General features: G+C 33.2%; 1 protein-coding gene across 1 annotated transcript in view; it reads right to left on the bottom strand.

Moving 5' to 3' along the window:
* The window catches only part of Lrp1b (low density lipoprotein receptor-related protein 1B), a 1500426-nt gene that overhangs the window by 625045 nt on the left and 860630 nt on the right, over positions 1 to 14751 (bottom strand). Inside the window, exon 21 of the mRNA XM_013030060.1 lies at positions 937 to 1119. Coding sequence (XP_012885514.1) covers positions 937 to 1119 — 183 coding nt within the window. The remainder of the gene's footprint in view (positions 1 to 936; positions 1120 to 14751) is intronic.

Raw genomic sequence — 14751 nt, 5'->3', positions numbered from 1 at the left:
ATATTTTCACCACATAATCTGGTAGAAAGAAAAATAAGTTTGTTTATTCCCGTCAAGAAGAACTCAATATACACAGGAAAACAAATACCTATAGTAACACAAAATGGAAAAGTTACAAGAAAATATCTTCTATCTATATTATTACATATTATGAAAAGTAATGGTGTATTCTCAGTGACTCAAAATAAATCAGATATTTGAATGGTTACTGAGCCTTCATCATAATGGAATCAAGCAGCAGCATAATAGAATTTAGAAATTGGTATTTGTTTTTTGTTAAAGCCTGTACAGCTCTGCTTTTTATATTTAATTTTTGTTTTTGATTTGTCATCTTCATTTACATTTTAGTATAGGCTTTATATGCAGAATTAAATGCTGCTGTGGTTAAGCAGACACATCTGGTTGATTTTTTTAAAAATAATTTTATTTTATTTTATTGTACAAAGGAGTTTCCATTAACAAATCAGTTTTTGAATACAGTGCCTCTTGATCAATGGCACCCTTTTTAACATTTTCACCCACCCTTCCCATCCCACAGTTTCCCTTACTTAATTTTTAGATTATGTATTGAATTTTTTTGCGGTCTGACAGAGCAATTTATGTATACAATGCAACTGTTTTTGACTGAAGTTCCAGACTGAATGCAAATTGGCTGGGTTCAAGACTCATCTCTGCTATGCTGGCTCTGTGAACTTACACAAGTTAACAACCTCTCTGTGCCTCATGAGTTCCGGGAGAAATCATTCATAGAAATCTGTGGGGCCCTTGATACTACTGAGTAGACATTTTCCATTTTCACCATTACAAGAAGAATGTGAGCAAATCTATCGAATATGTAAACACCTTTTTTCAAGATGCCATACAAATTGAAGAAGAACCAAAGGGGTCTACAATCTACATACCTAAAGAGAAGGTGCAGGCAAGGTTCTTGCTTACCTGTACGCTGACAGGAGAACTTGGTTTTGTGATCGCACACTCGTATGGTCCCATTGCAGCCCTTTTCATCACTACCATCTTCACAGTCTTTCTCTCCATCACAACGCCACAAATCAGGAATGCAGTTTCCATCAGGGTGGCACTGAAACTCATTGCCATTACAGCCAGCAGGAGAACGGATCTCTTCATTCGAAATGAAATAGGGAGAGGAAGAGCAAAACAGTGAACAAATTACTATCTTCTATGATGATAATCTTTCCACTCTTTTCTTTGTTCAGATACTATTATGATGCTAGAGAGAATATATGTTTTTGTGTTAGTTAATAGCTATGAAATTCTCCAGTATTTTCAAATGCATTTAGAAAACATTAGCAATTAGAAGAAATCATGTTTCTTGCCTTCCATTTAATTCCTGGATGTGCTAGGCAAATTAGGAAATAACAACTGAATTGCCACATCAATATTTTATTATGCCTTTAATTAGTGAGTTGAGAATGAGATCTGTGAAGGACTTTTCTTTAAGGTACATAAACAAAGTCTCACATCATACTTTTATTTGGTTGATCTATTTGGCATTTCTTTGGGTAATTTATTACAAATTAATAAGAAGTAATGAAAAATATTACTGTTGTCTGCTTAACAAAAAGTTTGAAGATTAATAAATACTTCATCAGAATGTATGATTTCAATTCTAGAATCTCAATAATTATACACAAGAATTTAATATTGCACTATACAGTTACATTAACTTGGTCAATGACACAAATAATAGACGTTATTGTCTCAAACTTGTTAACTAAATATATTGGAAAATTCTTCCAATAAGCTTCATTAAAAGTTAAAAATACAATGTTGGGAGATAATTGATAATACATATATATATATATATATACATATATGTGACAAAATGTGTTTCTGTGTGTTCATATACATGTTGTAGGTTTCATAGCACAACAATTGAGTGATGTGATTATAATAATTATTTTATAATTTATAATAATATCTAATATTATTAAGCATACTAAACATCATTTCCACATATTCTTGTCAAGTGTGTGTATTGTTTATGCCAAAATTGTTGTTTAACAGCACTGAGGTTTAAAGTATTAGCCTGACATTTGGCAGACAGGCATTCTATCACTGAGCCAAACCTTCAGCTTATTTTGCTTTAGCTGATTTTCAAATATACTCTATATTTTGGCCCAACCAGTCTAGACCACAAGCCTCTGATTTCTTCCTTCTGAGTAGGTAGGATTCCAGGTGTCTGTGACTCCACACAGCAGAATCAAAACTTTAATTTAACAAATTAATATTAGAAGTAACATTGCTATATCTAGGAATTTATGTACAATTTGTATATGAGAGCAATTCAAGTATAAATTGGGATAAATTTGAAGCAAGTGGATGTGAGTTGCCTATTGCTTAAAGGTTTGGTTTTCTAGAGATTTCTAGTGATGAATTAAGATTAGATTCACTGACTCAATTAAGTACATAGCTAATCAGACTGATGCAACCAAAGAAGCCATTTAGTGTTCTGAGAACTTTATTTGTTCAACTATAAAATAAAGATTAATGCATTATTGTGAAGATTAAATTTGATATTTATAAGTAGTTACTTTAATTATAAAATATTCTTGCTATTTTTATAGTAAAATGGTTTTGTTTTGGACTCAGACTTTCAAGGACTTTATAATTTTAAGACAAAATTCTGCTTCTCCAGATCCATAATTCTTTAATAATAAATAAGCAAGAAAAATGTTCCTACTAAACCAGGGAGAAAGAAGTAGAAAAAAGAATTCCAATTCACAACTATGGGACAATTCATTAAAAGCAACCATTACTGAGAACATCTACAATATCACATCTGATTTTCAGAGAAAGTGTTACAGTTGGGGTAGGTTTTAAGCCCATTCTCAAATCAAGCTACTTCTCTAGTCATTCAAAAACATTCTAACTCTGGATATATCATGGTCATTATTACACAAAATATTTGGTGAACACATACACTGATAATAGTCCTGAGCACAAACAGGAAATATATATGGATCATCATGTGATAATTTCCTTAACATATTTATTTTCGTAACTGAAAATTGTCTTAGACAGAAATATAGTTTATTTACTACAGTGGTCATTGTAAACGCTACGCCAAAAATATAACCTGGAAATGCTATGTTATTTCAGGATTGGGAAGAAGAAATTGACAAATCAAATAGATTTCATGGTCTTATTAATTCTTTGAGTAGTTCTGTGGTGAAGAAGTCAACTTTTATGTAGCAGTGGAATGATCTTCGGTAAATTTTTCAACTGTAGAACTTTTGTTACACACATACATATATACATTTTATATATATATATATAGAGAGAGAGAGAGAGAGAAAGTAAATCTTGTCTTATTTGACTCATAACCTACACTCTGAGCTAAATTTTTCTTTAGTAGTTTCAAATATCTAATAAAGTATGTAATAAGAATATCTAATATCTAATAAGATAATATTTAATAAGAATGGAAGATATCTAATAAAGAATATCTAATATCTACCAAGATAATATCTAATAAGATATCTAATAAGAATAGAAGATATAAGCTATTGATTTTTTATGTTTTTATTGTGAAAAATACTGTACAGTTACAAGAGCAAAAGTAATGAGTACATTTCTTATGAAGCATTGTTGCCTCCTCCTTTGTTTTTCCCCTACCATCCCTTCCCTCCCACCTCCTCAACTATACTCCCCACTCCCCCTTTCCCCTTATCCCCCACACCTAAATTATAATGTTCCTTTTTCAATTTTATGTACATTCTATAAAAGTTTGAAGACTGGAAACTATTACATTAAATCTGTCCCTCAAGATGTTTAATTTGACCAACAAATTATTGGACATTTGAAAATGATATTGTCTTCTTACAAATCTGGATTCTTCAGTAACTTGAGGAGTAGAACAGTTCTTGGGATGCTAAATTTGATTCCAATAATTGCCTGTTTTATACCAGGGCAAGTTTAATGACAATAACGTTTTTCATTATAGCACAGACCACGAACAAATTTCATTATGTCTTCATTAGACTATAATATCATTTAAGTTCTCTCTCCTTCCTTTCCCTACCTTCCCACCCTTCTTCTCTGCTTTGTTCCTTCCCTTCCTTTCTTCTTCACCTTTTCTTCCTACCCTCCTTCCTTTCCCTTTCTCCCTCTTCATTCCCTCCCTAACTTTCTTCTGTCCTTTTACTTCTCTTTTCCTGTACACCTTCAATTTCTTTTTTCCTTCATGAGGCTATATTCTCCTTTTGTTTTATCTCTAGAATACTTTCCTGCTTGGTTTGTGGATGATTGGTAGGTTAATAGATAACTAAAGGTTGTTCTTGGCTTGTTCTCTTTTCATACTTCATTTCTAGGAATCCATTGGAAAGTTTTATTTATTTTGCTTCAATAGTAATCCTAACTTTTATTCCCTTGGCAAATTGTTTCTTTTTCTTCATAAATACTTCTATAGAAATATATAAATAATCCTATAACTAAACATATCTTTCATAGTTTCTTAGGGAGTAAGACCAAATTTATGGATACTTTTAAATAAAAATTTGTTTTAATTAATATCACCATGGTATTCATTCACACCAGTCATTTTATGCCTTTTTGAATTTTTCCTACCTAAATACCTCTAATTTTTCAAGGGTATAATCAATATTATTTCTAGAGATGATTCAAAAAATGGGTAGGTAAATGAATGAACAGGATAATTTGAGTGTAGAGGAGGAAAGAATGTTTACATGAAAACTTTTCTAATTTCAGAAAAATTACATTAACCTTAATAAAGTTAAATCATATATATTGATTTTACATTCTTTTATATTTTTGGCTTCTGGGAATTTCTTAGTGTCATCAAAATTTCAATAATAATGGAACCAATTTCATAGCTGCATAAATTTCATAATTTTTTGGCCCAAGGATCATCACAAATAACCAAATTACAAATAACTAAATTACAATAACTTACAAACAAGAATGTGGCCAGGAGAAGGACATGTACTAGAGTGTATCCTGGAGAAGGAAATGTAATATGTCATTATGAATATAAAAACTTGCATAAAGAACCAATTGTCTTAATAATTTCCATGCGTATGTTTTTAATGTTTAAATTTTTACATGTTACTAATATATGTTATTGTCTTGGTCAATATTCTTACCAACCTATACTGCCTTTCTCTCTCTCTCTCTCTCTCTCTCTCTCTCTGTATATATATATATATATATATATATTAACCTATATTCCCTTTCTGTATATATATATATATGTACATATATATATATGTATTAATGTCCACTCACTTTATTAATGGCTCACTAACTTTAAAGAAAAAAAAACAATCATGGCTTGTCATAGTTTCAAATATTTCTAATCACAGCTATTCAAGAAATCTTCAATGTCAGTCTCTACAAAACAAAACAAAAGAATGGTCACTCATATTATCCTAGCTTCTTTTTATTTTTTTTTTTGTAGGTTGTCCTGCTTGAACTTTGGGCCTGGGCTCTATCCCTCAGCTCTTCAGCTCAAGGCTAGTGCTCTAACACTTGAGCCACAGCACCACTTTTGGTTTTCTGAGTAGTTTATTGGAGATAAAAATCTCTCGGGCTTTCATGCCAGAGCTGGCTATGAACCATTATCCTCAGTAGCCTCCTTAGTAGCTAGGATCACAGGCATGAGCCACCAATGCCTGGCTAATCCTAGCTTCTTGGGAGGAAGACTTAAGGGAATTATAGTCCAATATATACCATTCCTGAGGAAATGGAAAGATTTGGAAAAATATTAAATCTAGTAAGCCAGAAAGTGAAATAGGTTGCATGATTTCCCATATTTATAGTAATTAGAATGTTCCTATAAATCTGTAGGTAAACATACTAAATGGCAAAAAGAATGCACTTGGACATGACAAATTATACAGGTCTCTAGACATTCATACAATGAGACCAAAGGGCAATATTATTAGGAAAGGAAAACTAAGCCACAATAGCTTTGGATAAAATCTCTTGTGTTTCTATCTTGGTGTTCATGTCACTTAGCATCAGGTTATATGTACATACCTTTTGATCTCTTCTGCTTGTCATAGACATATAGTTGTTATTGCAGATAAGAGAAACCATGGGATCTATGTTTCTTTGAGTCAGGCTTTCATCAATTAGTATACTTTTTCCAAGTCTTTCCATTCCCTAACTAATTGGGTGATGCCATTCTTTCTGATGGAGGCATAGAATTCCATTATATATATATATATATATATATATATATATATATGTGTGTGTGTGTGTGTGTGTGTGTGTGTGTGTGTGTGTACACACATATATATCACATTTTCTTGATCCATTCATCTACTGAGGAGTATCTTCTTGGACTCTGATTACAAGTGGATATTCAGGAATATTTATGAAAATGAACTCTGGAAATGGAAATAAGAGTTTTGTTTTTAAATTTTCTTTGTTCCTGTTTTTGTTTTCTTTTTCTTTTGTCTAATTTGTTCCTTAATCTGTCTTTGGGAAGGTGAGTAGGAGAACAGAAAAGGTGGGACAAAGGATGAACAAGTTCTTCAGTGATATTCACTAGGAACTATGTTGAAAATGAACTATACAACTTGTGGATGGGGATGGGAGGGAAAAATTGAGAGAAATCAAGATAAGAAGGGGTATTGTTCAAAAAGAAATGTACTCTTTATCTGACTTACATAACTGTGACCCTTTGTGCATAACCTATCATAATAAGTATAAGAAGACATTGAAATAAAATAAAAGGAATTCTAATCTAACCTCTGCACTAAAAAAAAATGTGTGGGACTTTATCTTAAAATTATACTAAAATAAAAAAAGATGGAGTTGTAGAGCATGACTCAAGTGGCAAACTGCCTGGAAAAGCCCCTAAGTTCAAACTGAAAACTCAGTACTTCCAAAAGAAAAAAGTAAACTATCTACAATACAGTCTTTTATTCTAAGTCTGTAGATTCTGGAACTTTATGGTTATGTAATATAGTTATAAAACTTTTGCAATTACATGTAATATCTTATACTTTTTTAAAAAACAGATTCCAGAGTTTACCTTGTCTCTCAAGGCAAACTCTAAAAGGAATATTAACACTTAGATATCCCTGAGTTTTGTACCTTGCATGGATATGGTAGTTTGTTCAGCATTCATTGGATTGTATTAAAATTTAATGGAGACAAAGGTCATCAATCTGTTTTTTTTATTTTGATGAAAAATAGAAAATAAATGAATAAAACAAAGTGCTAATTCAGAGCATTCCATTTTACTGAAACAAATAGTACTAATTTTCTTGTAGTTATGCAGATTATAAGTAGTAGAGTTAGGATGTCAATAAACACAATTTCTCCTAGAGTCTGGTTCCTTTATGATTATATCATTACTTGCTTCCTGAAAGGATTTTCTTATGTGTAGTTCTAGAATGAAAATATGTTAGTTCATGTAATTATCAACAAGAGTCAGGGAATTTTTTAGTATTTAAATTATTGCTTTTAATTTTTATTTGTTTATATATTTATTTTCTAATAAATGTTAACATTCATTTTGTTCTTGTAAAATCATGGTGCAATCTTTCATGGAAAGATCAGTAATCTTGGGCTGGGAAGGTGACTAAGTGTAGAGCGCTTGTCTTGCATGCATGAGGTCCTGGGTTCGATTCCTCAGTACCACATAATCAGGGGGAAAAAAAGCCAGAAGTGGCACTGTGGCTTGAGTGGTAGAGTGCTAGCCTTGAGATGAAGAGCTGAGGGACAGCACCCAGGCCGAGAGTTCAGGCCCCACAACAGGACCCCCCCAAAAAAAATCAGTAATCTCTAAATTACAGTAGGATTTTCACCTTCTTATGCTTATGTCTATAGTTATATGAGAGTCAAGGAAAAAGGAAAGAGCCAAGGAATCAGAAAATTTAGTCAATTGTAATCAAGATCTAGTTAGCAGTAGAGAACTCACATATTTGTTTCATTATCTTTTTCTGTGTATGTTTGAAGATATGATTTCTGCTCATGAGTCATGTCTCTGGTCTGGCTTTTGGATGGTTAACTGGAAATGAGAAACTCTTTGACTTTTCTTTCCAACTGTGATCCTATGATCTCTCTACCTGCTGAGTAGCATAGGTTATAGACCTGGCTCACTACTTTAAACTGAGGATATTGGACTACATGAGTCCATGATCTGCTTTTCAATGTCCTTATTGCGATATGTGAAATTGTTTTTTAGTAGAATAGAGAGGAAACATTATAGAGACATTACTGCCTTATATAAGAGGAAACACAAGTATGTAGGTATTGACTAAAGGCATCAAACTACTCTAGTTTAACTAGAAGGTAATACATGCTACAAAAAATGGATCAGAATAATGTCAAGGAGTAGCAGAGAATAAGAGAAGCAAACACATTCCAAATATCTAGATCTTAAATTAAAAATGATGTAAAAGATGATTCTTGTTTCACATCCATTGTGGATGACTTGGTGTGCTATCCCCACTGTGGTCCCAAGATAATCCAAACTAAGTGACAATGGACTCCTGGAATGCTTGTGCTTACTAGGCATGAGGTAAAGAACATATGTAGATAGACTGATGTCTGCCATGAACGGAATATGCATAGCTTATTACAGATCATAGGTGAAATTTGATTTCATAAGTTCAATCTAAACAGGTTGCTTTCAGCTAAACTGCAAATGTCCTAGGAGTACAAAAATACCACATACCAGAAAAATACCTAACTGGGAATATATTGTGAATGTCATGAATGATTGTCATAAAAAAAGTTGAAGTTATAATGAACATATCAAGAAGGGGGAAAGAAGTTGACCTCTGAAATGAATCCAACATCATAAAAGGAGAGCAAAAATGAAGGCAAAAATATATGCAGAGAGAATAGCAAGTGAAAAGTAGGAAATAACTTTAATGAAAGAAAAAAAAATGTTAGAGAGAGAAAGAAGAAATTGAAAAAGGGAGGTCGTAAAATTGATCTGAGAAGATAGAGGCGTCGTTTTGGGGAGCTTTATTAAGAACTGTGGTAATATAATCTCAAGTTGTATCAGTGTATCTGAAGCTTGAAACAAAGCAGTGTTACTGATGGATCCTATTGTGTTTTTAGTTTTCTAGTTTGATTTGATTTTATTTGATTTGACTTTTGGCTACTATGAGGAAAAATTGCTATTATGGAATATGAGTAGATTTAGAGAGTCTGGATAAATGAATTTTGCTGGAGCCAGCTTACACAATGAAAAGTAAAAATAAACACCATGAAAACATCACTGGCAGAAATGGGAGAAATTCTAGAGCTCATGGCACAGGCAAAACTGTCTTAATAAATACCCAGAAACACAACAAATCATACAAATATTGGACAAATGGGATTGTATGAAACTACAAAGCTTATGCATGGCAAAGGACTTAGCAAGCAAGATCAATAGAAAACCCATGGATTGGGAGAAGATCTTCACTAACCATATAACAGACAAGGGTCTCATATCTAAAATATACTTAGAACTCAAAAAATTAAATCCCCCAACAACAAATCCTCAAAAAAACAACCACCCAATTAATAAATGGGTTCAAGACTTAAAAAGAGACTTGTTTGAAGAGAAAGTAAGAATGGCCAGGAGACACATGAAGAAATGCTCAACTTCTCTAGCCATAAAATAAATTCAAATCAAAACAATATTGAGATTCCACCTCATCCCAGTTAGTATGGCTATAATCAAGAAATCAAACAACAAGGGATGCTAGAGGAGATGTGGCCAAAAGCGAATCCTACTGCATTGTTGGTGGGAAAGTAAAGTTGTTCAACCATTTTGGAAAGCAGTAAGGAGGTTCCTGAAAAGACTACACAAGGGAGGGACATACAAAGCAACAAAGAAATCATCTTATAAATATGTTAGAAACAATTGCAAGAAAGAAAAAAAAACATTTGAATACTTTCATTGTATTTGATGTTGGTATAATTTGTGGAGGGGAAGGGCAAAAACAAACTGTTTTAATAGGCATACAGGTGGACCCATTGCAACAATGAGATGTACAAGTCGTTTGTTGAAAAACGAATTTACAACTTTGCCCGGAGGGGGGAAGGGGAGGCCGCGGGGCGGGGGTAGGGGTGTGGGGTGGAGATGGGAAGGGCTGGGAAGGGAAAACAAAAGAGGAGGCAACAATGCTTGATAAAAAATATACTCATCACCTTGCCCATGTAATTGTAACCCCTCTGTGTGGTATTTTCACAATTAAAAAAAAAAAAAAAAGAAGATGAAAAAAAAAAAGACTACACAAGGAACTCCCCGATGACCCAGTAAGCCAGATGCCCCTCAATAGATGAATGGCTCAAGAAAATGTGATATATATATATATATATATATATATATAGAGAGAGAGAGAGAGAGAGAGAGAGAGAGAGAGAGAGAGAGAGAATTCTAAGCCTCCATCAGAAAGAATGGCATCATCCAATTAGTTAGGGAATGGAAAGACTTGGAAAAAGTATACTAATTGATGTAAGCCTGACTCAAAGAAACATAGGTCCCATGGTTTCCCTTATCTGCAATAACAACTATATGTCTGTGACAAGCAGAAGAGGTCAAAAGCTATGTACATACAACCTGATGCTAAGCAAAATGAACACCAAGATAGAGACACAAGAGATTTTATCTTTCTTGTTGTTCTTAGTAATGTACTTATAGTGTACAATGTGGTTTTTTTTTTTGTTTCTTTGTATGTTCTTCCCCCATGGTACAACCTCTTTTGTCACTGTATTTGATTTTAGTGTCCTGCATCTTGTATATACATTTTTCTAATTTGAGGAGGGGAAGGGAAAAAACAAAATGCTGAAGTAAGGATACAGTTGACCCATTGTAACAATAGATGTAAAATACACTATGTTGAAAATGAAATTTGCAACTTTGCATGGGGGATGTTGGGGAGGGAGGAGTTGGGGAGGGGGGAAGAAAAGGATGGTAGGGGAAAACAAAGGAGGGGTAACAATGCTGGACAAGAAATGGACTCATTACCTTGCTCATATAACCCCTCTGTACAGTATCTTTACAATAAAAAACACATTTAATTTAAAAAATTCTGAGCAAAGGTAGCTGAATACAAAAAATGTGTGTAGTGTGAGAATGGAGAAGGTGGTAAAGAAAGATGAGCAAGGTGGTCAGGCTCAAGACCTTGACAATCTTGTTAATGCTAAATGGTTTACATGCAGCCATGAAGAATTCCCACAGAGAATACTACATAGACTTCCAAGTTACATTCTGATTTGATCAGATATAGAGTCTATAGAGACCACTTTATGAGCCATTTACATAACTGATGAGGGAGAGGAGATGCCAAAGAATCTTATGGTTTCCAAGTTAGAATTATCATCGTGCATTATATGTATTTTATATTTGCATTAAATAAAAAGGGAGATACACACATTTATGAGTCTATTTCATCTTCATGAACTCAGCTGATATTAAAATAAAATACACAAACATAGATACATTTTGCTTCTTTCCCCTTTCTCACTCTCACTTATAATTTTAGAACACAGAACTCCCACAATCTTTCTTTTCCTCTGTTTTTCTGTCTCTGTCTCTGTCTTTCTCTCCCTATGTCTCTCTTCATCCCTCTCTGTCCCTCTCTGCTCTCTCTCTCTGTTTCTGTCCCTGTCTCTGCTTTGTCTCTTTCTCTCTCACACACACACACTTGAGTGTGTATCAGTATTTAGGAATATTGACCTCATTAGCTAGAAAATATTTTAAAGAATGTCATGCAGTTTACCTCCTTTTAACTTTCTTGTCAGAAGGAAACCATCTTTTGTTAACAACTTTTGGTTTTCCTCTGAATGGAGAGCTGCTTTCCTTTGTGATGACCATTTCAACCTGTGTTCCTGGCCTCTGTTTCTCCCCAGAGCCCCAGTTTCCTAGCCTCTGGGTCTGGCACACAATCTATTTGTGTAATATGACTTGTCCCAAAGGAGTGCTGAAATGATGACTATGTTTATATGTATATGCTCCTGCTGTTTTACTGTTATGTTTTTATGTTGCTGATGCTGGTTATATTTTTAACTAATAGAATTTTATTGTGCTTTTGCCCTGGAGCTATTTAAACCAAGCATACAATTTGGGAAATCTAATAAATAAATAAATGCAGAGCCCTGGAGGAAATGTGGCAACTGATAGTTAGAATTTATCCAATAGTTAAATGATTTTTCTTTGACTAAATACTTGCTGTTGAAAGACTGGTAACTCTACAGGACAGAAAGAATATTTTCCCTTAGTTTCTTAAAAAATGAAAATGAAAATTCCTGTGCATACACATATCAGAAACACACACACACACACACACACACACACACACACACACACACACACACACACACACTGCTAAAATTTCCCCCAAGGAGGTAGCTAATATGGGTTCATAAATCTGATGAGTGATTCAAACTGTGACATTAGTTTAGGGGATAATTTTTATTGCTTTAGTAGATTTTATGCCTTAACCTTGCCTTCATTTTACAGTGCTTTGCAGAGTAAAAAGCATTATATGTTGCATGTGCAAAAGGACCCTACATTTCATATATCAGCCATGTGTCTATTAGTCCTACTCTGCTCCTAGAATTTTAGTAACTATTATACATCAGTAATTTCTACACCTAAGGCAGCTATTTTCTCAAGGTTTACTCCTGAGTAGATTATATGACAGCTATCAACGGACTAATAGCATTCACTGAAAGATTGTGGACATAACCTTTGTTTATCCCAACCTGAGGATATTTTTAATTTCCTCCCATGAAGGGAAGGAAAAGGTTCTCATCACTTTCTAAAAAGCTAAAGGCAAATGCTTCTTGTTAAAACCTGTGTCTTACACCTTAGTTTAATTGACAAAACTTCTGTGCTGCTCTTTCCCCAATGATGCAGGACACATTTCCAAGGACATGCTGCCTACTCATGACACAATGCTCACAGCTTTGAACCAGTCATAAGGACAAATCTAGGCCCTCCCTAAACACACTGCCTTCCAGTTGGAAGTGGATAACTGGTCAGAGGTCCACAACATGTCTCAACAGTGTGTGTCCATGGAAGCTTCTGTCTTCAACTTTCTTGATTTCTGTTTAAGGGAAGGCAGAGCACCAATGACAACAAAGTATGATGTCATGAAGAATGTTGATACTACTGAATATTATATATTAGGAAAGAAATGAAATTGGTGGTGTGACATACAAACATATTTTGCTCAAGGTTTGGGGCTGCAAAAAAGAAGCCAGTGTTTTCACAAATACCAGTACAGACCTCAAATAAATGTGCTCACAGAAAGCGAGCAATCTGGTCATTGTGGCATTGGGATATAATGTTTAAGGGAAGGGTCAAAACTGTATGGAAATAAGGACATACTTATTGGCAATTCAAAGATGATCTGAAGGAATGTTAACATAAATACAAGGAACTTCAGGAAAACAACAAAATTTCCTTTATTTCTTTAGTCTCAAATAAAGCATGTCTACTCTTCCATTATCGATGAGTAACTGATTATTTTGTAGCTTACTCATGTTCTTTGTGTCTATTTTGTTATTTGGTTGATATTTTGTTATTGCTGAATGTTTAAGATTTTACTAATTACATAATGATTAGCTACATTGTAAGAATGGAAAACCACAGTTTAGTAAATATGGAAATTAGTTAACTCTTGCCAATATTATCTTTTAGCAGTGAAATAAAGCAGGGCAATTGTGAGGATCTTCATCTAAATTCTCATTTCAGTTACTAAGTATACCTTTAAACTAGACATTTCTGTTCATAGTAAATTCTCATACTTATTCTTTCAGTATAAAAAAGCTAAAATTTATCCAAAAATAAGTGTGGACACGTTTCTGTTGTATTAAGTACTTTATAAATATTTATTTTTATAAATTACATTTCTCTTATTCCCTTTAATGTTTTCAATAAGCACATTTCTGGAGACACTATAGATTTCACCAAGCTTGCTTTGTGATTAATTGATTGAAAAAAATCTTTTGTGTTCCTTATTGTTGAAGCAAAGTGCTTTTGTTTTGTTTTGTTTTTGTTTTTGTTTTGTTGTTGTTTCTTAGTAACAAGGTTTAAATGACCTTTCAAAAACTATTTTATCCTGGAAAACAAAAGAGGTTTCCTATGGATAAAATCCATTAATAATTAACATTGTTTTGATATCTCAGTATTACATTCTCCAAAGAAAATAAATCAATCTGTGAGAAAATAAAATTAAGCCTGATAATTTACATTTCATTGAAAATAGATACTAGTCCTCTTGACAATTAGTCAGAGCTTAAAATTACATTTAAATTATGTTTAGTGAAGAAACAATCAACACTTTCATTAAATATGTAGCGTCAAGACAATGGGATAAAAGAATGTGTGATTCTAAAGAATTCAAAACACTCTTGTTAATTCCCCAAATTCTAAATCAACATTTTAATGAATAAGAATTATTATTATAGCTGGGTTTTCTGTTTTTGATTTATCTTGTTTTATTTGTTTGTGTGCTTGGTTTAGATATATATATATATATATATATATATATATATATTGGGAAATGTTGGAGTATGTGACTGACTTCAGCTCTGACTCCAAATATGTCTCCTCATAAATGCAATAAAAACATTGACATCTTTCTTTCTTTCTTTCTTTTTTCTTTCTTTCTTTCCTGTCTTCCTTCCTCCCTCCCTCCCTCCCTTCCTCTCCCTTCCTTCCTTCCTTCCTTCCTTCCTTCCTTTCTTTCTTTCTTTCTTTCTTTCTTTCTTTCTTTCTTTCTTTCTTTCTTTCTTTCTTTCTTTCTT

This window comes from Dipodomys ordii, unplaced genomic scaffold (assembly GCF_000151885.1).
Source record: "Dipodomys ordii isolate 6190 unplaced genomic scaffold, Dord_2.0 Scaffold126, whole genome shotgun sequence".
NCBI classification, from domain to species: Eukaryota; Metazoa; Chordata; class Mammalia; order Rodentia; family Heteromyidae; genus Dipodomys; species Dipodomys ordii.
Note: the sequence above shows the minus strand (reverse complement) of the source record. Positions and strands in the feature narration are given on the sequence as shown.